This window comes from Equus asinus, chromosome 30 (assembly GCF_041296235.1).
Source record: "Equus asinus isolate D_3611 breed Donkey chromosome 30, EquAss-T2T_v2, whole genome shotgun sequence".
In the NCBI taxonomy this organism is placed as follows: Eukaryota; Metazoa; Chordata; class Mammalia; order Perissodactyla; family Equidae; genus Equus; species Equus asinus.
The window spans coordinates 519846-543433 of record NC_091819.1 but is presented as its reverse complement, the minus strand read 5'-3'; the positions used below and the strand labels follow the sequence as shown (position 1 = coordinate 543433).

Below are 23588 nucleotides of genomic sequence, written 5' to 3'. Positions count from 1 at the left end.
CCTCCCTTTATTAATAAAGGTAAACTCCTAGCATATTTTGCATAAAGAACACAAATGGCTCTGCTATGGGCTGCCCAAAGAGCCACAACTCATCTATGCAACAAAAATCTAAGTGATCATTTGCTAAGTGCCAGGGCATTGTATTTCAGAAGCCTGGAAAGAAATTTAAAAAACAAGGAAACAAGTATGACAGAGACCAATACTTTGTCCTTATCTCCACCTGCTGAATATGTAATTCATCTAATTCCTATGTCGTCTTAGTATAGCACAAGCGAGTTGTGATACCTGTGCTAGAGAAATCTGTGCTAAATTTGAAAATCATCAGGTTAACCTTTTATAAAAAGACTGAATGCTGTCCTCCTGATTGGACTTTTCTGATGTCTTCATATTCTTTTCCTGCAGACATCTTCTACGGAAGAAGACAGAAAATTCTGCCCATTCCATTGATGGTCAGAAGAATCTGGTTTTTGGCAGAAAGATGACAGTTTGTATGAAACCCACTGCCTTTCCTCTGAAACAACACAGTACTCAGACACTTCAAAACCTATTCTTCCTCCAACAGCAGTAAGAAACAGAAGGAAGGAGACACTTCCTTCCTACTCAATGACTTACATGAGAGGGAGCAGGGAAAAAAGGTCAAGCAAAAATTTAAAAAATACATAAATATTAAATATGTGTCTGGGTTCATACACATAAATGGAAAAATTACATGAATATGTGAAGAGGTGAAATCTGCTCTACTGGAACGAAGTGCCTGAGAGGAAACTCCTGGCATAGTCGTGCAGGAAACTAAAGCAACACGGTAGGTACACAAGACTCCCCAGGGAGCAGCTGCAGGTGAAGTGAGTGCTGCTGACAGTCCAGTGGTCACCAGGAACACCACCACCAGAGACACAGGTTCAGGAACAAGGTAGAGAGCTACGCAGATTCCAACACCCAGCAAAGACAAGTTCAGACTCACCTTGTTTGTCTCTGATGCCTGTCCTGCTGAGGTTTGCCACCTGCTATATAACAGTCCTGAGCCCACACGGTCTTGCACAAATTTGAGATTCCCTGACGAAAGCAGTTGCTGGGCTCTGTGCTGCCAGTTCACGGTTCTTTCAATCATGTATCGAAGTGCATCTCCCTCAGGGAGGCGAACTCGGATGCGCTGCAGGGAAGCCAGGAGGGGCAGAATTTTCTCCAATGGAGGTTTCTCTGACCGCCGACAATGGGGACAAAGCCAGATTCGGAGGCCTTGAGAAATACTGGGTACTGCCACACAGCTAGTATGGAAAGCATCCCTGCAGAGTTCACACTGGATCATGGGGGCAGCTGGGGCCTTCTGACACAGGCAGACTTTCATTTCCACATCTTGGACAGGCGACAGCAATTTCCCTTCATTGGCTAGTCTGAGAGACTGCAAGGCTTCCATTTCCCTTAGGCGAGCTTCCCCAAGTGTTGCCATCTAAAAAGGAGTTAAAAATCAAGGACAATGCCACAGAGAACTCAGTCTTCTCCTAAAACTCAAGGGCTCTAGTGGTTAAGAAGATGGGCTCCAGGGACTGGCCGGGTGGCACAGCACTTAAGTGCGCACGTTCCGCTTCAGCGGCCTGTGGTTCGCCGGTTCAGATCCCACGTGCGGACATAGCACCACTTGGCAAGCCACGCTATAGTAGGCGTCCCACATATAAAGTAGAGGAAGATGGGCATGATGTTAGCTCAGGGCCAATCTTCCTCAGCAAAAAGAGGAGGATTGGCAGCAGTTAGCTCAGGGCTAATGTTCCTCAAAAAAAAAAAAAAAAAAATGAAGAAGAAGGGCTTCAGAGTAGTTATCTGCATTCAAATCCTGGCTCTGCCTCACTAAGCTCTGTGAGTGACCTTGGGCAACATATTCCACTGTGGCTACACTTCCACAGGTATAAAAAGGAGTTACTAATAGTGCCCACCTCACAGGGCTGCAATGGTGATTACAGGAGAGATGTGTGACAGAACGCTTTCTGCCTAGCACATGGTAAATACTTCATGTGAGCAATTACTTAACATGCACCACTTCTTAAGTCCAATTTCAGGGTATATTCATCTCCTAGAAAATTTACTTCTCTTGAAAGAAACAGGCTTCTTATATTCTCCATGTACTAATTTCTGAGGTTCTCTGTTTTCAGTTGAGTTAGCCTTTGTGTTCTTCTTAAAGGTATTTTACATGGAAAAGTCTCCTAGAGCAGTCACTATGCAGTAATAGTCTATGTCTCTTATTGTCTTTAACTTTACTGCCTTATATGTATGCTGGACAGAGCAACTATAGACAATGAAACTGGAGCCCTCATGAAAAAATTAAATAGAAACCACTTTACCAGACTTTTCTCACACACACACATATGGTATAAAATCAAATCATTTGGGCAAAGAGAAAAGCACGTTGCCTTTCTGCAGAAAATGGCAAGTATACTCATATGTTAAGTTTTCCTCTCTATTTAAACAAGAGCCACATCCCAGGAAAGTTAACCTGAATGAATGAATTAAAGACACACATAAACAGAGTAACTTCACAGTAAAGAGCTAAGGTGATACTGAAGGTATTTCTGAATGGTATTTACAAGCTGTCTGCAATGGGAACTTTTACATGAACAGCCTAGGCATCTAAGATATAAACACATCAGGGCATCACAGATTTATCCAGTACACACCATGAAGTAAATGCAGAGTCTAAAGATGACAAAATCAAAGCACTAGCTCTGTCAGAGTTAGCCACCACCACCTTGAACTTCACATCCAGTTTCCCCAACAAAAGGCTGGACCACTGAAGTCATGTTTTAGTACTTCACTGATAGAGAAACAGAGATAAATAGGGGGAAGGCACGGATTTTTAAAACTGAACTTTTCCCTCTAGTAACAAAAGCTATAGGCTGCAGAAACTATTCCTTTCCAGAATTCTATGCCCAAGTCCTTAAAATGTTAATTTGTCACAGTTAAAACCATTCCCAGTTATCACATCTGCCCACCATCAGGTCAACATGATTCATCAGATGAGGCACCCCGAGTCATAAAGCCAGAATGAGCTCTCCATTATCTCTTTTTGGACTACAGAAGAAAATGTATGAATAAGGGTTAAGGGAAGAAACAAAAAGATCTAGAAGTAAATCAGGTAACAAACCTTTGGTATATTTTTAAAAATCCACTTATTTCGGTAGACAAAAACACTGTCCAGGCAGTATACATGGGTTACGTGATAACAAGGTGCCTTCCTATGGCTTAGAAATGGAGAGCAGGGGCTGGCTGGTGGCTCAGCAGTTAAGTGTGGACGTTTCGCTTTTGCGGCTCAGGGTTCACCAGGTTTGGATCCCAGGTGCGGACATAGCACTGCTTGGCAGGCCATGCTGTGGCAGGCATCCCACATATAAAGGAGAAAGATGGGCATGGATGTTAGCTCAGGGCCAGTCTGCCTCAGCAAAAAGAGGAGGATTGGTGGCAGATATTAGCTCAGGGTTAATCTTCCTCAAAAAAATAAATACATTAAAAAAATTAAAAAAACAAAAACAGACACAATCTTTACAAAAAACAAACCAGAGACATAATAGTGGAAAATAGCTCCTGAAAAATGCCAGAATGATGCTGAGGCAGAAGACTCTGATCAGAAGCTGACTGAATTTACAAATATGTCCAAAGAAAGTCTATATCAAAATATATAAAATCAAGGCAATCCCACATCAATTCAAGAGAGGTCAGGCAGCTACAAGGAACAGACTGGGAAGAAGGCGCCATGGCCCAAGGATGGACACATTCAGTCCAGTCCTAGTAGTAGGAACATTCCTACTCTAGAATGGGCAATGCTTTGTGCCATTAAAAGCATCCAAGTGGGACTACATCCAACTAAAAAACTTCTGAATAGCAAAGGAAACCAACAAAATGAAAAGGCAATCTATGGAATGGGAGAATATATTGATAAATCAATTATCTGATACCGGGTTAATATTCAAAATAGATAAAGAACTCATGCAACTCAACACAAAAACAAAACAAAAAAACACAAAAATAATCCCATTAAGAAATGGGCAGAGGATCTGAATAGACAATTTTCCAAAGAAGACATACAGATAGCCAACACATTACATGAAAAGGTGCTCAATATCACTAAGCATCTGGGAAATGCCATTCAAAACCACGAGATATCACCTCACACACCTGTCAGAATGGCTAGTATCAACAAGACAAGAAATAGAGGTGACCTTAGCATCATGGTGGAGTGGGCTCGCCCTGTAAACTCTCCCCTCTAAGATACAATAAAAAGGACATCCATATTCCAAAAGAGGACATCCACCCAACAGAAGACATCTGAGAGACCCATGCAGCCATATGTCGGAAGGTGGAGGTGCTAAAGCCCACCTACCAATGAGGTAACAGAAAGCTTCCCTTCCTCCCTGAAGGATAGCAACTGAGGGATTGCACATGGCTTCCAAGAGGAAAGGGGGGAGGGGGCAGCAGCCCTCCATGGGAACACTATAGATCTGTGAGGTCCCTCTCAGCCCAGGAGAAAACCCCAGAAGGGGTCACTAGCCATCACGGAGGTGTCTTCGTCAAGCTAACACCCCAGGAGAGCAGACAGTGAGGGCAGAGTGAGAAGCCCCCCGAGATCATGCAGGAGAAAGAAAGCACCCCTCTTCCCGACCCAGCGCGCCGCAGTTCAGCACCTGGGAGCTGTGCTGCACATCGCAGCAGGCTCAGAATACGCAGCTCTTGACCCCCACCCAGTGATGACACGTGGAAGTGGCGATCAAGTACTACCACTATATGGAAGCACAAATCCATGCCGTCTAACAGTATGAAAAAACCTAACAAAACTCCAGACCAGAAGGAAAATGACAAATACCCAGAAGACATAGAAATCTATAACCTCAATGACAGAGAATTCAAAACAGCTATCATTAAAAAACCTGAGTTAAAAGAAAATGCAACTAACAGAAAGAGAACTCAAGAGTATACTCTCATTTACACAAGCTACAAAAAGAATAAAATATCTAGGAATAAAGTTAACCAAGGAGGTAAAAGATCGATACAATGAAAACTATAAGACATTACTGAAAGAAATCAGTGATGACATAAAGAAATGGAAAGATATGCCATGCACATGGATTGGAAGAATAAACATAGATAAAATGTCCATTCTACCCAATGCAATCCCAGTCAGACTCCCAATGACATTGTTCACAGAAATAGAACAAAGAATCCTAACATTCATAAGGGACAACAAAAGACACAGAATAGCTAGAGCAATCCTGAGAAAAAAAGAACAAAGCTGGAAGCATCACAATCCCTGACTTCAAAGGTATTACAAAGCTATAGTAATCAAAACAGCATGGTACTGGCACAAAAACAGGCACACAGATCAATGGAACAGAACTGAAAGTCCAGAAATAAAACCGCACATTTACAGATAGCTAATCTTCGAGAAAGGTGCCACGGACACACAATGGAGACAAGATACTCTCTTCAATAAACGGTTTTGGGAAAACTGGACAGCCATATGCAAAAGAATGAAAGCAGACCATCATCTCAAGCCATACACAAAAATAAACTCAAAATGGATCAAAGACTTGAAGGTAAGACCTGAAACCATAAAACTTCTGGAAGAAAATATAGGTAGTACATTCTTTGACATCGACCTTAAAAAGATCTTTTTGAACACTGTCTCTTCTCAGACAAGAAAAACAAAAGAAAAAATAAGCAAATGGGACTTCATCAGACTAAAGAGCTTCTGCAAGGCAAAAGAAACCATGAACAAAACAAATAGACAATCCACCAACTGGGAGAAAATATTTGCAAATCATGTGTCCTACAAGGGGTTAATCTCCATAATATATAAGGAACTCACATAACTGAAAAACAAAAAAAACCCCAAACAGCCCAATCATAAAATGGGCAGAGGATATGAACAGACATTTCTCCAAAGATATACAGATGGCCAAGTGGCACATGAAAAAATGTTCAACATCACTAATCACTAGGGAAATGCAAATCAAAACTATACTAAGATATCACCTTATACTCGTTAAAATGGCTATAATCACCAAGACAAAAAATAACAAATGTTAGAGAGGCTGTGGAGAAAAAGGAACCCTCACACACTGCTGGAAGGAATGTAAACTGGTGCAGCCACTATGAAAAACAGTATGGAGATTCCTCAAAAAACTAAAAATAGAACTACCCTATGACCCAGCTATCCCATTACTGGGTATCTATCCAAACAACTTGAAATCAACAATCCAAAGTGACATGTGTACTCCTATGTTCACTGCAGCACTATTCACAACAGCCAAGACATGGAAGCAATCCAAGTACCCATCGATTGATGATTGGATAAAGATGTGGTGTGTATATATACAATGGAATACTACTCAGCCATAAAAAAAAAGACAAAATGGTCTCATTTGCAACAACATGGATGGACCTGGAAGGTATTATGTTAAGTGAAATGAGCCAGACAGAGAAAGACAAACATCGTATGACTTCACTCATTATGTGGAAGATAAACACATGGACCAAGAGTACAGTTCAGTGGTTAACAGGAGGAAGGGGGTTGGGTACAAAGGGGAAGGGAGCACTTATACGGTGACAGACAAGAAATAACGTACAACTGAAATCTCACAATGTTGTAAACTATTATGAATGAACTCAATTAAAAAAAAAAAAGACAGGAAATAATGTGTTGATGAGGATGTGGAGAAAAGGGGACCTTAGTGCACCATTGGTGGGAATATAGGTTGGTACAGCCACTATGGAAACCAGTATGGAGGTTCCTCAAAAAATTAAAAGCAGAAGTACCATAAGATCCAGCAATTCCGCTTCTCACTATTTATCTGAAAGAAATGAAAACCCTAACTTGAAAAGATATCTGCATTCTCATGTTCACTGCAGCATTGCTTATAATAGCCAAGATAAGGAGATAACCCAAGTGTCCATTGAAGACAGATGAACGGATAGAAAAAATGTAATGTAGTATGTACATACAATGGAATATTATTCAGTCATAAAGAAAAGAAGGAAATCCTGCCATTTGCAACAACTTAGATGGACCCTGAGCGCATTATGCTAACTAAAATGAGTCAGAGAAAGACAAATACTGTCTGATCTCATTACTTGTGGAAACAAAAAAACCCCCACCAATCTCACAGATACAGAGAACAGACAGGTGACTGCCATAGGCAGGGGCTGGGGAGTAGGTGAAATGGGTGAAGGGGGTCAAAGGTGACAACTTCTAGTTATAAAATAAATAAGTTATGGGGATATAACATGGTGACTAGAGTGAATACTACTATATGTATATATGAAAGTCGCTAAGAGAGTAGATCTTTAAAGTTCTCATCATAAGAAAAAAAGTTTGGGGGCCGGCCCTGTGGCCTAGTGGTTGGGTTCGATGCACTCCCCTTCAGCGACTGGATTCAGTTCCCAGGCATCACTCATCAGTGGCCATGCTGTGGCAGTGATCCACATTACAAAACTGAAGAAGACTGGCACAGATGCTAGCTCAAGGCTAATCTTCCACAAACAAAAAGAGCAAGATTGGCAACAGATATTAGTTCAGGGCAAACCTTCTTCAGAAAAAAAAAAGAAAAAAAGAAAAAAAGAAAAAAGTTTCTAACTATGTGTGGTAATAATGGATGTTAACTAGACTTACCGTTGTGATCATTTCACAATACATACATATATTCAATCATTATGTTGTACACCTGAAACTAATATAATGTTTTATGTCAATTATACCTTAGTAAAAGATGTTTAAAAAAGCATCCAAATCACATAGCTATCTTCCACTGTCCTGACACTGTGCTCACTGAACATGAGCTAGATACTACTGCTACATCTTCTTGAAGACGATATCATCTCTGAATCAACAGTGCTCACTAAATGTAGGTCAGACTCACAAGTATCCAGTACACTTTTTTTTTTTAAGCTTCAGTGCATGGTTGTGTATCCTAGTTGTTAGTTTAATTCTCTCTGTGAGCTGCTGCCACAATATGACAACAGACAGACAAGTAGTGAGGTTCCACAACCAGGAAACGAACATGGGCCGTGGCAGTGAGAGTGCTGAATCATAACCATTGCCCACCAGGGCTGGCTCTGTAAGTGTATTTCTTACTGTAAATCAATAAGCTGGCATTGCAGTTTCACATAACTGTTAGCCCTGATATCCTAAGTCAGCATCCCTGGATCAACCCATAGGCACTGACAAGACTGTTTCCGAGTCTGCAACACTTCACACTGGCAGGCATTCCCCAAATCTGCACCTCTATGCATCTTCCTTCAGAAAGTCTTTTTGGTAAAACTGAGTGCTTTTAAAGTTATTCTTCTACTTGCCTTCCCAATATTCCTGAAAACAAGAAAGGGTTAAAAGCTATCCTCCCCAACCAAGAGAGAGAGGAGATGGTAAAGCGCCACTACATACAGCTGAAGCAGTCTCTCTGCTTTCAGTTAAAGCTCTCTCCAGGTCACTCAGACTCTCTAATTTGGGGCTTTTCTTTTTCCCACTTGGCAAGGGCTCTTTTAACTTTCTCTGCTTCCTCTTCAATCCCAAAAGGCCAATATCACATCGAGGGCACAGCACCTAATGTGGGACAAAGCACAAGCTTCGGTAAAATGAATTTCAGACAGAACATTAGGAAGTAGAAAATAACAGCTGAAGCAGTGGAAAGGATGTAAATTTCTTAGTATCTAACATTTTTCTTTGTAATATGCCACCCTGAAGCCAGAAAATTCCTCTATAACGGAACAAAGGGAGGGAGGGAGGAAAGAAGGAAATCTCACAAAAGATTGGCTTTGACTCTAGATTCAATTCAGTAATAAGTACAAATGTGATATAAACTTATCCCAATCATAATGCATGACCAGTTTCAGCTCACAAAAAATACAAAGAGTGCGACTCTAGCACCTTATGAGGGGTGAATGAGATCATTTATCTGGCTTACTAAATGCAAGTGGTGAAGCAAGGCCAAGGTTAGAAGTTCAATTTCAACACAGACTGAGGAAGTTCAATGAGAAAAATGTTCTTCCTTCGACACTGAACGCTATCCTAACGGTATCCAGAGAGCATTTAAAGGTCTTTTCACTAGAAGCTCAGAACAATCTCCCTGGCTCTACCAAAAGGGGAAAACAAACAAAAAAAACACCTCATAGAACACAGATCAATCAGTGATGCCAACTTTTGCATGAGAGGGACTGCACGTTTTACCAAGTTAGGAGATCTAACGTCTGTCTTGTAGATGAGCAGGATGCAAACTTACCTCTAAGAGAGAATATGGAGAATTCTCAGTCAAGAACGTATTAGCAGCACATTCTTTCCAAGCCTGAACCTCAGCTACTAGTGATTCTAGTCTTGGTAAAGAATTCAGATGCACTGGGATAGATCGGCCTCGTGTAACAAGTTCTATGAGTGTGTCCAGCACTGGCACACGTCCTCCAACCTAATAAATCAAGAAAAATTAAAGCAACTTAGAAAAAAGAATACTTCTATGTAAAGTGGGAAAAGCACAATTCAGACTGGGCCTACTCCACGATTTTAATATGTTAAATTCACAAATGGATATCGACAAACCTGCCAGCTGACCAATGGTGGTGGGGGGTGGGTCGACGTGTTCTTTCACTTAACAAAACCCTGAAGAATCTAGTTTGTGCTTGAACCCAAGGATACAACTGTGAACATAACATACACTGTGGTCCCTTTGTTGTATTTATGCCCTTCTAAATTCACTTGTCACCTTGGTCCCTATGAATACTTTGAAAAAACATCAACAAAAATGTAGATTTGAAACAACTCAAAAGACTTTCATACAAACTTACATAAATAAAAGTAACAAAACAAAATTTTACTCCAATCCAGTCACCAACGATGAATTAAAGTAACTCAGTATAAACTATTCAGGAAACTGAGTTGAGAAAGCCCACTGGTTCTCAAACTTTAGTATTCATTAAGAGTCATGTGGAAAGCTTATTTAAACAGTTTCCTGGGCTCCATCCCCAGATATTTGATTCAGGGAAGGATCCATGATTTGCATGTCTAACAAGTTTTCAGGTGATGCTGATGCTACTGATACTGGGACACATTTTAAGGATAAGATACCCAAACTGGAAGAAGAATAAAAGCATTAGGTTGGGGGTGAGGGGTAGGGGAGCACTGGTGTTACTCTAACACAATAGCAAATCTTAGCTTCACTAAGTAGGTCATCTTTATATGTCTCTTGATGTGATTCAATACATATACAATATCACCTGATACTTGATGTACTCTAAGTCAAAAATATTTCATCAAGGCTTTGAAACTAACTTCCAATTTACAGGAAATACAGAAGAAAGAACACACCACAACCAGACGAATCCAGAAGGTGGAACATATATACCACGAGATAACTGTTCAGGACAGTGATATGAAAAAAAAGTAGGGTGGAGAGAAGAACTCTTGTAACAGGATTAAAAGAAATTTAAAGCGATATATCAATTAGATGTAACATGTGGTCCTGGATTGGAAAAACCACTATAGGTGATATTTTTTGGAAAACTGAACACAGACTCAGTAGATCGATGTTTTACTGCTTTGACATTTAATCTGAAAGGATCGAAATTGTGAGGGCATAAATGTGCTGCTGGACACTTAATATAAAGTGACTCACAAATTACTTGCTATTCCTATGATACTTTTAGAAAAAGTACTTCCTATGTGCAAAGCAGACTACTGGACAACATTTTAAAGTAAATAATTCTCTAAATATGAAGACGTTCCTAGTTGTTAGTCACATCTTTCTATTAGTCATTAAATATATGATGCAAGTAAAGACCAGGCAATTATTTCAGGAATGGAGCAAAATTTGCTTTTTGCCTTTATAGGCACTATTGCAAACACAGTACTAAGCAGTATATACATACAAAACACGAAGAGAGTGAACCGTTCCAGAAACATGTCCTGTCTGTCTGATTTCACATGCTCACCTCTCCTTATTGCAACAACCTCACCCTTTTGGCTGTGCCCTTTCATGAGTGAAAAGGGGGACCATAACTAAAACTAATTACCATAGTTCTAACAATCACTGACAAGAGCCTGCATCTAAAACTGCCACTAAGGAAGTTAATGTACACAGTAAACAGTTTTCTTGGTTTTTTTCTTTGGCCAGCTGGGGTTAATCCCTTAATTATCTAATAACATTTATCAGACAATATATATTCTCTTCCCCATTAACTAGAATAAATGCCCAGAGGTTTTGTTGCAAGCAACTGGCTAAAACTGTCCTGTCTGGCACTTCTTACTAGCAAATGATCACTTAGCACCACTTAAAATCACACAAGTATTCAGAAAACCACATAGTATTTCATTCCTAGTCTCTGATGGCTCCAACAAAACAGAACAGAATTCAAGAACAATGTAAATTAATTTTTTAAAAACCCAGTCTATTAACTAATTCAAAGATCTTTTTCCTCAATAGGTCTATAAGACCTATTGGTTTAATTGGAGAGATAAAGAAAGCCACCTCATACCAACCACTTTTCAAATGAAATCATCCAGCTGAAAATTGGGTAAATCATAGAGTGCACTCTGTCTATACCTTAATAATGCTATGAGTGAAAATATTCTCTTTTTTTTAACTTAAAGCAAGTCAGTAAGTATAACAGCTAGCATAGGGCCACAAATACTTACTGCTAATTACTTTGGAACTTGCTAAGTTTCATTTCTTTTGTAGGGATGGCGAGGAACTTTTGTTTAAATCACTACTTGGTGAAAATTATGAGCCCTAGGGCCTAGTCTGGCCATGTAATTGTATAACCAGGTTCACTGAATGTGCCATTCTTGATGGTGTGAACTCTAAGTTTTTGAGAAGCCAGTAGGAGACAATAATACTTACCAAAGACTAGAAACTACATTTCTAGCTCTTTTTTTCTTCAATCCCCAACCAAGTACTCAAGTTTGTTATGGGACACTCCCAAGCTCCCAGAACAAGTTGGTTGAATTATCTAAGCTTTAAACATTTGAGCCAGCTGGTCAGGACAATAGGTGGTTGAGTATTCAACTAAATTCCATTCAACTATTTTAAATACAAGCGAATAGAATTAGTAATCCAGACAATCCAAAGTACTCAATCTGTGTAGTGAGATATAACATATTACCCTTTATAATTTTCCAATTATTGCTTTTTACAGATGCACGTAAACACTCAGGACATTTTTCTTTTTAGACCAACCTGCAGGGCCTCCACATCCTGAAGCCAGTCTCTGGCTCTCTGCACTGAGTCTTTCAGAGCCACACCACTGGGCAGATATGCGGGGATCTCCTCTATCTCCTTCACTGCCGTAGCAAGGCTATTCAATGAATGCCGAGGTCTAGAAAAATGAAACAGAAACTACTTAGTATTTTATAAGATGGCTCATTTTTCTTATGGTTTACCAGAGAAACTAGAAAAATAAAATTTCAAATGAAATTTAGTATAGCAAATAAATTTTTTCAAATGGCAGTAACTACTAAACAGCAAATTAACTAGTTTCAAATAGCTGCCTAAGACTTAAGAGCATCTAAATAAAACAAATGACTCACTGAAGCATTTAAATTTTACTTATTCCTGATTTTAATGCTGGTATAACCCCAAACTTCCATTTGCAGAACATAACCTAGTGTTAGCTTATTCTATGTTAAACTGGATACACTGTCAAGATTCATACAGTTTCACTAAAAAGCACAGTACCAAAATATTTTGCACTCCCCGTTCAATGCCCGCTATTTTAGGATTATAAGAGTGTCTACAACCTAGATATTTTTTGTACTTTATGTTGTCAGTTGGACTAATAAAGATTTGTGAGACGGAAAGCAAGTTTGGGGAATGGCTAATCATCTCCTCAGGTGGTGAGCCTGAGTCCAATCAAATCTCTCAAACACAGATAAGCTGTCCTGAATTACTAAGCGACAACACAAATGTACAGTTACAGTGGGAAACTATTGTCATTTTACAGAAAAGTGCACATTAACTCTCAGACACTTCTCTTTAAGACTCCTTGGGATCTTACTAACTGTGGGTTTAAACAGTTTCACTTATTTGTAAAATTTTCTTCCCTCAAAGATGATATCATCAAGGTCCAGGGAAATTTCATCACAACAACTTTAGAAAAGGTGTGTCCATTTGAATCATTCATTTCATAATCAGTAAAGTAAGAAAAAATTAATATTCTTTTGCCCAAGTTCCAAAGCAGCCCCAAATCTCTTAGGTGTTTCTACATGCACTCTACATGCACAACGGCAGTACCTAACACTTGTCACACACCAATCACTGTGCCCTGTGCTCTAAATGGATATGTTACCCAACCTTCCCCAAGGGAGAGACATGAGTTTGCTTTTTTACCTGGCCTTGAGGAGACTCTTGGCTTTGTCATCCCAGTGCTCTGACACTGTGAGCAGCTCCTGAAGCCGGGCCATAGCTTTCTCCACTGCTGAATATGGGGCCAGACCCACCCCTAGGTCTATGAGACGTCTCATATCATCTAAAGTAAGGGAGCTGGGGTCTAGGCAAGCTTGCTGCACCTCTTCTAGCCAACGGGCCTGTTCCAGACGGATACGCATCTCAGCAAGCTGTGGAAGTTCAACATCAAATTCAAAGCTGACATCTAGTAAGTCTTGCAGCTCAGCAGCACTGGGCATTTCCTCAGAGAGCAATTTCTGGCTATGCTGTTGAAAATCTTCCACACGAGTCAAGAGATCCTAAAAAACACAGGTTGTTGCATCAAAACAGTAATTTCAGCAATTGGCTTCTTTCATACTTGGAATCTTCGATGTACATTGGATGTGACCCTCTTCCATCTCAAATGATTCTAGCAATAATGTGGGTAAATGAGATAATAAATACGTAAGCCTACTGAAGCTAAAACAAGTGACTGTAACAGAGACCTTACATCAACTGTGGGGAGTAGCTGGTGGTCATTTTCAAGGTAAATTTCCAACTCTCCCTCTCCTTTGTAGGTCTGTTATAAGCTCTTTATACACACACACCACTCAGTGTGTTAGTAAAAGATTTGTAAATAAATGTACAAATCACCACCCAAGAAGATGACTTAATCATGTCAATTTAACTTACTTACAAAATACAGGATTACCAAAGTACTCACTCACACATCCCTCTGTAGTTACCTTTAGTAAGGGTGTTTGACTGAGGACACATGGAAGAGCATACAGCTGTGTCACAAACTGTCGAAGCTCATTCACTGTCAACTGATTTTGAGATTTTCCTCCACCAGATCTGTACCTATAATGACAAAGGCCCAAGGAAGCCGTATGAGAACATATATATTCACCATTCCCTGATTCCAAGGTCACAGGAATGCAGGACAGAACTAAAAACCAGTCATGATAGGTTTCCAAGTTTAGCCACCAAAGTGTCCAAACTCAGACAGATGGAAGTACATACCTAGTTTGCCTTTTGCCGTTAAGCAGCTGCTGTGCAACAGAAGCACACTTCTCTGCATCCTGCGTGACTAAGCGAAGGTGACGCAGAAGATCATTGTCTGGGAATTTCTTCATTTCAGACTCTTCAATTAAAGCCTTAAAGCTGACAAGGCCTGAGAACAAAGAAAAGGTCATCTTTTCTGTGCTCATTATGTGCATTATTAGTGGTATGAAATACAGAGGAGTACTGGTGTATCAGTTCTTATCTATAAATCCTTGCAATGTTTTAGATCGTTAATAAATTTATTTGATTTTTTAGGCTGAGGGTGGAGTGTATTAAACAAGTGCCTAGAGTTGCTCTTCAATATGGAAATGTTTAGACCTGAAATGTTTAAGATACAGAAAACAACTGACTTGTCCAAAACAAAGTCAATGCAGATTCTTATTGTGGCTTGAACCACTTCCCTCTGCATTTCACTCTGCAGTTTGCAGATAACTAGTACGCTCAGAGACAGTGACACTGTGCTCTTCCCCTAAACAAAAGAGGGCAGAGTTCTCCACTAGGCTATGAAAAGGAAAACAAGTGAAAACACTGTGAAAGAGATGGGAAGGGAAGCAGTGACTTTCAAAGGTAGTAACGAGAGAGAGACTTTGACTTGGATTAGAACTAAGAAATGATAAACCAGCACTTCAGAGACTTCTAATTTAATGATATGCTGCCTTTGTCATGAGATCTAGTTTTTTTAAAAAAGGTTTTTCCTAAGATTCTGTATAAATCGTCAAATATTTTTGTTTCTGAGACAAAGAGGTGTAAAGGTGATTCTGTTTCCTAACAATATGGTCTTTGTTAAATACACAATCTTGCACAATTAATATATCAAGACATCATTCTGATTTAAGGGCATCTGCCTCATCCACTCTGGGCTTTAAAATCTTCTCTGCTAACGCTCTGTAAACCCAGTTGCACAGAGGGGCTAACCAAGGACAAAGTCGGGTTGTTTCAGGTAATCTGTTTGTTGATAACTCCATGTGGGCTACTTTACAATCAGTCCCAATTTGCCAATCACCAAGTTACACTTTCTGTACCACATACTTTTCTTCTTGTTAATCTTTGCCTCCAAAGCTTCATTTACATTCAAGGCCCATTCGTTGTAAGATTCTGCTCGAAGCTTCAATGCATTCATCATGGGGTAGAGATCATCCAGAGTGTATCTATACCTGGAAACAGAATAGCAGACTCAGCTTTGAGATACGTGGGTTTGGAGAAAATCAGACTTTATATTCAATATTTCAGCCCTACAACAGGACTTTTATTAAGGATTTAGTGTTTTCCACAGGAAAAAAAAAAATCATTCTTCCTACTCACCGCAGTTTATATTTATAAGGAGGACAGGAACACAACTCTTTTACATGATGCAGGCAAACAAGCAGGCCAGGTGTGCAAGAACAGGAGATGGCAGACATGAAGCATGTGGTTTTGCATTTTATACACTGACGTTCATCATCCGGCAATAGCTCAAAATCCATTCTTTCTGAATCAATTACTCCCTAGAATAAAGTGTACTTTAGAGGCCTCCAAAGGATAATATAGTCCCCCAGTGACCAAAACAAACATGCAATAGTTGAGTTTAAAAAGAAGAGAGAGACTTATCGAAATAGGGAGTGCAAAACGACAATGACAGCAAAATGAAGGCAAGATAATCTACTTCACTTGTCCAGGGAAAACCCCTTTATGGACAATGTAAGTCCTTACGTTTGGCCATTTTGATCTGAGTATGAACACAGTTACTAATCAGACTATAAAACTACCGAAGATTAGCTGTTTATTCTACTCCAAATAGGCTTTGTCCATATTTTGGGTATAGATAAGAGCAAAGGAAATGTATAAACTTTCTACTTCAGAGGAAATACTATACAGGGCTTTAGAGTAACACTGCTGGAGAATCCATAAGAAAAAAAAAAGATGAGGCAAGTGGAAAAAACTATTATGCAGGAATTGTTGAGGCTGGGAAGATGCTGAGTGGTCTACTAGCCTTTTACAAGAAAAGTTACCTGAAGGAATATCGTTATCTGGAAAGGTTAGACAAATTGTGCAATAGGAACTAGAATCACAATCAAGCATTTCCTAACTGAAAGAGTGTCAAGAAAAATGAGGTCTTGAACTAGTAAATTTCAACTGTACTTTGTACCACCCGACGTTTAGAGAGCACTTCTAGGATATACCTTTTGTCATTCAAAGAACAAATTTTTACCACCATTTCTCCTATCTGGAACTGGATCCAAATCCAACCTTGAGAAGCCAGAACCTGATTAAGTCACTTCATGAATCATCAGGTATCTTTGTTTTACTCTTTTATTCTGTATTTTAACCTTCTGACCATTTCACTTCCTACCAATCATAAGCAGAGTGAGGTAAACACTGATGAATGAATTTTCAATTTAATCTGCAATTAATCATTAAAAAGGACTTCACAATGGAGATGATAGAAATTTTTGTTTAAAATGAGATTAAGAACCAACTCTATGGATCTGAGTTGAGAATGAATCATGCAGCTCACCCAATTTTACTTTGTAAATTTCCACATCTAGAAAAAAATTAAGTTCTGAAAGTTCCAAAAATGATCTACCATTATTGATGCAAGACCATCTGGCATTGTTTTCCCCAACTGTAAAATATCAGGGGAGAATGAGAAAACTGTTGTTGATCTGTAACAGGTTCCAGGGAGCCAACATTGTAGGACTCTATCTCAAGAGGCACATTAAGAAAAACAATGTGACTCTATTTGTGGATATGACTGTCCCCAAAGAAACTACAAAAAAGCTACTAGAAGTGTTGAGTTTAGCAAGGTTATAGGATACGAAGTCAATATACAAAAGTTAATTGTATTTGTAAATACTAGCAATAAACAACTAGAAATTCTACTGTGACTTTTTAAAAGTGCCATTTATAATAGAACCCAAAAACATGAAATATATAATTATAAACCCAAGAAAATATGTGTAAGATTTGTATGCTGTAATCTACAAAATAACGAATGAAAGAAATCAAGACCTCAACAAATGGGGGGATACATACTATCTCTACAGACTAGAAGACTCAAGCTATCAGTTTCCCCCCAAACTATCCATAGGTTTAATGTAGTCCCAATCAAAATCTCAATAGGCTTTTTGGGATTCTAAAATTCATATGGAAAAGCAAAACAGCTAAAATAGCCATAACAACTTTTAAAAAGAACAAAGTTGGAAGACTCACGCTACTTCAAGACTTATTAGAAAGCTACGGTAATCAAGACCATATGGTATTAGCAAGAGTACAGATGCATAGATAAACAGAATAGGAGAGAGCCCAGAAACAGACCCATACATATGTGGTGAACTGATTTTCAACGGTGCGAGGGCAATTCAATGGAAAAAGGAAGAGTCTTCTCAAGAATTGGTGCTGGAACAATTAGACATCCATATGCAAAAACAGTAATCTTGACCCACATCTTGCACCACAAAGATAACTTGAGATGGATTAAAGACTCAAACGTAAAATCTAAAACTAGAAATTCTAGATAACTACAGAGGAGAGAGTCTTTGTGACTCTGAGTTAAGCAAAGATTTCTTAAGTAGGACACATTTGAAAAGATCCCTAAAAGAAAAAACTGATAAATGACTTTATCAAAATGAAAAACTTCTGCTATTTCAAATACACTGCTAAGAGAATGAAAAAACAAGCTACCACTAGGAAGAAAAATCTGCAGAACACTTATCTGATACAGGACTGGTGAAGAGAATGAACAGAAATCTTAACAATCCAGTAACAAGGAGGCATGGCAGAACATCTGAACAGACACTTCACTAAAGAGACAAATATGCATGTAGCACATAAGTCCATGATAAAATGTTCAACATATCATTAGCCATTAGAGAAATGAAAATTGAAACCACAATGAGACATTAATATACGTCTATCTGAATGATATTAAAGGAAATTAGAAAAAGAAAAGACTTTCAAAAATGGTATTAAAGTGCATAAGAACTTTACTAAGTAATAGCCAATGACATTCATTTGGGATTCCAGAAACCTTACCAATTTACGGACAGTTTCTCTTAAAGTTTTCTCATCTTCAATCATAATGGCCATGTCTTTCTGAACAGTAGATGCTACTACAACATCTAGTACATCAGCCTTGGAAGCCATCTTGCAAATCATCTCATCGTGGGAAAATACGCAATAGCGGTGAAGCAAGCGATAATGCTCCACACACTGTCGGCCTAATGGTAACTGTGTCAAACAACAGAGGAAAATACATGACATTCATCTTTCTCCTTCCTACTTCCAAAGACTTCTGACCTTTACTATGAAATTAACAAACCTGGGTCATAAACTGTATCATAGTATCAACCCTAAAACCAGACTCTAAGAGGCCTTAGGCTTTTTTAAGTCTTTGCATCTCAAAGATCTGACATATTGGGTAGTACCTTAATTAAAAAGTGGTTTAAAAAACCCAATGTAGTAACAACATATTAATGTCAACCACAATGTAACTATCTAATTGGGAATACAAGTTTACACATTTCCTGAAACAACTGTGCTGAACTCGTGTGGTTAAGCTACTTCAGGAAACAGTAATCCTCCAACAACTATCTAACAGAAAATAATTATAGATACAGGTAGTACTATTATTCAGAAAATCACTGAAACAAGGCTATAATTCATTAGTTTTAACATCATACACACTTAAACCAGACAGTTCTTTTTACATAAATGACAAGTATTAATACTAACAAAGTCATGCATCACTAAATGATGAAGAAACGTTCTGAGAAAGGCATCGTTACATGATTTTTGTCATGGTGCAAACATCAGTGTACTTCCACAAACTGAGATGGTAGCCTACTACATAGCTAGGCTGTATGGTATAATGCGTACAGCCTATTGCTCCTAGGCTACAAACCTGTACCGCATGACAGTGTACTGAATATTGTAGGCAACTGTAACATAGTGGTAAGTATTTGTGTATCTAAACATATCTAAACATGGAAAAGATGAAGGAAAACTATGGTAGAAAAGATAAAAAATGGTACAGCTGTATAAGGCACTTTCCACGAATGGGGCTTACGGAACTGGAAGTTGCTCTGGATGAGTCAGTGAGTGCTGAGTGAACGTGAAGGCCTAGGACATTATTGTACACTATTGTATACTCTGAACACTGTACACTTAGGCTACACTAAATTTATATAAAAAATTTTCTTCTTTCAATAATAAAGTAAGTTTAGCTTACTGTAACTTTTTTTTAACAAAATTTTAAATTTTTTAACTTTTTGATTGTTTTGTAATAACCCTTAGCTTAAAACACTCACATATTGAACGGCTATAAAAAAATTTTCTTTCTTTATATTCTCATTCTATAAGCTTTTTTCTATTTTTAAAATTTTTTATTTTTTTCTTTACTTTTTAAACTGTTTTGTTAAAAACTAAAGACACACACACATTAGCCTAGGCCTACACAGGGTCAGGATCATCAATATCACTGTCTTCCACCGCCATATCTTGCCCCACTGGAAGGTCTTCAGAGGCAACAACAAACATGGAGCTGTCATCTCCTAGGATAACAATGCCTGCTTCTGGAACGCCTCCTGAAGGACCTGCCTGAGGCTCTTCTTGAGAAGGTATCACTCTTTTCGGAAATATGTCCATGGTGGTTTGCTTCTTTTTTTCATCACAGATGTGCTTTATAAGTAGATAATGCACCACAAATATTCCTCTCTATCAACAAAAACCTTTTCGTGTAGAAGTCCATGTTTTCAAACTTTTTAAGGAGCCTGTTGAGGTCTACAAGAGCTTCTACAAAATCCTTCACTGTGCATTTTCTTGGAGGTTCTTCTTTTTCTTCTGCAGTTTCCTTTTCCCTTGCCTCTTCTTCAGCTATGTGTTCTTGTTCCATTTCCAGCAACTCCTCATTAGTTAGTTCCTCAGGAACCACCTCTAGGAGCTTCACAATGTCATCTCATCCATACCCAAATCCAGGTTAAAGTTGTTTGCCATCTCAACCAGAGTCCTGCTGATTTTTTGTAACCTCATCTTTGACAAATCCTCTGAAGTCATGGACAAAACTCTTCAGTGTCTTCTTCCAGATGCACTAAGTGATAAGAATTTTTCAGCTCCACTAGAATCTTATGGGACCACTGTCGTATATGTGGTCTGTCATTGACTGAAATGTCATTATGCAGTAAATAACTGTATAAAAATTCCACTTTACAACTAACAGAAACCAAATGTCTCAATAAAAATTGCTGTGTTGTGGATCATTTAAGCTAGGGCTGTATAAAGCACAGCCTCAAGACTGGAACTGTTTGTTGTCAGTTTGCAATGAAATACTGAGCTTCAGCCAAAATGTAAATCAACAGACTCCTTTCTTCATCAAGTCTTGCTACAAAAGAAGAAATTGTCAGTTGAACCATGGAGTGTGCTTAGTTAGTACAGGCTTGACTTACAATGTGGTACAAGTGTCTTCTCTTGTTGTAGATGGTAAACAATTTGCAGCCCCGCCATTTGAGCAGCAACAGGTGTAAGCAACTATACACATGATAGTTTTTAAAGTATTATATATCATTTCTGCAAGAAAAGCAATAAATTTGAAAAGGTTCACTAAGTCATAATTACGTACCCAATCAACAGTGCAGAAGTTAACAGCCTCAGCAAAATTAAAACCTTGATTAAAACCACTGTGGTAGGCTCTTGGAAATGTAATCACAAACTCCCCAGCACACTGATTTGTTCGGTAAACCTAAGGAGACAAAAATTGGAGATTTTTAGTGACGTTCTCACAAAAGACAATCTAGATATAGACTATCAGATGATTCTCCAGAAAGGGTAGCTTTCTGTCAATTAAAAGTGAGCCATGGGGCTGGAACTGTGGCCGAGTGGTTAAGTTTGTGCGCTCTGCTTCAGCGGCCCAGGGTTTCGCCGGTTCGGATCCTTGGCGCGGACATGGCACAACTCATCAAGCCATGGTGAGGAGGCGTCCCACATGCCACAACTAGAACGACCCACAACTAAAAAAAGAATACACAACCACGTACTGGGGGGCTTTGAGGAGAAAAAAGAAAAAGTAAATCTTTAAAAAAAAAGGCGGGGGGCAGCCCAGTGGTGCAGTGGTTGGGTGCGCACATTCTGTTTCCGCAGCCCAGGGTTCACCCATTTGGATCCTGGGTGCAGACATGGTACTGCTTAGCAAGCCATGCTGTGGTAGGCGTACCACATATAAAGTGGAGGAAGATGGGCATGGATGTTAGCTCAGGGCCAGTCTTCCTCAGCAAAAAGAGGAGGACTGGCAGCAGATGTTAGCTCAGGGCTAATCTCCCTCAAAAAAATAAATAAGTGAGCCAGAAAAAAACAAAACAAACAAAAAACACGTAGACTATCACCTAGAAATACTCATTTCTGCCACAAGATGGAGTGGTGCCCCAAACTACCAGGGTTGATTAGTATCTGAACAGAAAATACGGTTTATACCACAAAAATGTGGCTACATCCAGGATCAGGACACAACTTTCTAAATGTAACTACAATTAAGAATGTCCTAATATTATTATACATTTCTTCTACCACCAATTAAAGAAATTTCACTGTATTTCAACAATCTTATCCCATACAGAGCTCTTCTTGATTTGGGCCTAAAACTTACCTCCCATCAACAATTCTCCCCTTTTCCACCACCAGTTTTATTCAGAAACACCTATATTGCTCCAGGCACACAAATCCTCAGACTGAACACTTATTCTTTTTTTAAAGATTTTATTTTTTCCTTTTTCTCCCCAAAGCCCCCCCCGGTACATAGTTGTGTATTCTTCATTGTGGGTTCTTCTAGTTGTGGCATGTGGGACGCTGCCTCAGCGTGGTCTGATGAGCAGTGCCATGTCCGCGCCCAGGATTCGAACTAACGAAACACTGGGCCACCTGCAGCGGAGCGCGTGAACTTAACCACTTGGCCACGGGGCCAGCCCCTGAACACTTATTCTTATAGAGTAATAATATTAGGTTTCTTTTCAGTCTCTCTCTCTCCATTAGTGGTTCTCTAAAATGTAGTTCCCAGACCAACAGTATCAATAACAACTGGTGTTGGAACTTGAACTTGCTGGAAACGCAAATTCTCAAGACCAGCCACATCAACAGAACAAGAAACCCTGGGAGTAAGACTCAGCCGTGTGCACTCTAACATTCCCTTCAGGTTCTGATACAGGCCCAAGTTTGAAGACCACTACCCACCACATGAGCACAATCCCTTCTACCTGGACCACTTCCTCCCTCCTCTCAACTCTTTGCCAAACATACTCCTCATCAGAGCTCCCAAGTCCTAGTTTAAATGTCATTATGAGCCCTGATTCTTCATAGAGTTAATGGGTCAGTCTGTTAACTGACACCACTGTCAAACCACACTACCCTTCCATTGTCTGTATAAACATTATTTGTCTTTTCCATTAAATTCTGAGTCCCTGAATGCAAAAGTTCATTCATCTATCTCTGTAGGTCCAGAATCTAGCCCCACATGGTTTGCTGAATTATTAAAGAACCACGGCCAGAGGTCTCATTTAGGGCAAGCTACCTACAACAAATCGAAAAGATCAATCAATTTGGGGGTGGTATCAATGTGGAAAACACCAACAATGAAGAGATGGTGTTATTTTAGTAGTTACTGGTCATTATTTTCTAAGCTATAGCCCATGAATAATTATGATCCCTCAAAGAAAAGTCTTTCCATCTGCCCCCACTTACTAGCCTATGGACCCAAAAGCATAAAATTTAGGTCACAGCAAGATTAAGAGTTCACTTTAGCACTGTAAATGTATCACTTATATTTGATTTAGCTAATTCAATTAAGATAAGCTCTTCAACTTCATACATCTCAATCTGGCCTCCCAAAATATCTTCAGACTATTTAACAAAAGGAAGCCAGTATACAAATAAGTGTCCCTTTGTATAGCAACCTCAGAGGACATATCACCAATAACAGCTATCAGTCTAGAGTGGGAACCCTGAAACCCAAGCTCAAGATCTTGAAAAAATTCTCTTAAAATTAGCTTAATTAGGGATGGCGGTGTAACATAACCAAGATCTACCAAGCATGTCATTTCAGTTGATCATTCAAAATTAAGATCATGTAGCTTCCATAAATTATTTTAAAGTAGGGACAGAGCATGAAGGACTCTGCCACTA

At 39.1% G+C, this 23588-nt stretch overlaps 1 protein-coding gene across 1 annotated transcript in view; it reads right to left on the bottom strand.

Moving 5' to 3' along the window:
* Nucleotides 1-23588, bottom strand: part of KDM5B (lysine demethylase 5B) — a 77305-nt gene that overhangs the window by 4268 nt on the left and 49449 nt on the right. The window contains 11 exon segments of the mRNA XM_044762995.2: nt 962-1447; nt 8420-8578; nt 9255-9434; nt 12198-12336; nt 13347-13702; nt 14129-14243; nt 14406-14556; nt 15477-15601; nt 15750-15931; nt 18459-18653; nt 21040-21159. Of these exon segments, the coding sequence (XP_044618930.2) occupies nt 962-1447; nt 8420-8578; nt 9255-9434; nt 12198-12336; nt 13347-13702; nt 14129-14243; nt 14406-14556; nt 15477-15601; nt 15750-15931; nt 18459-18653; nt 21040-21159 (2208 nt within the window).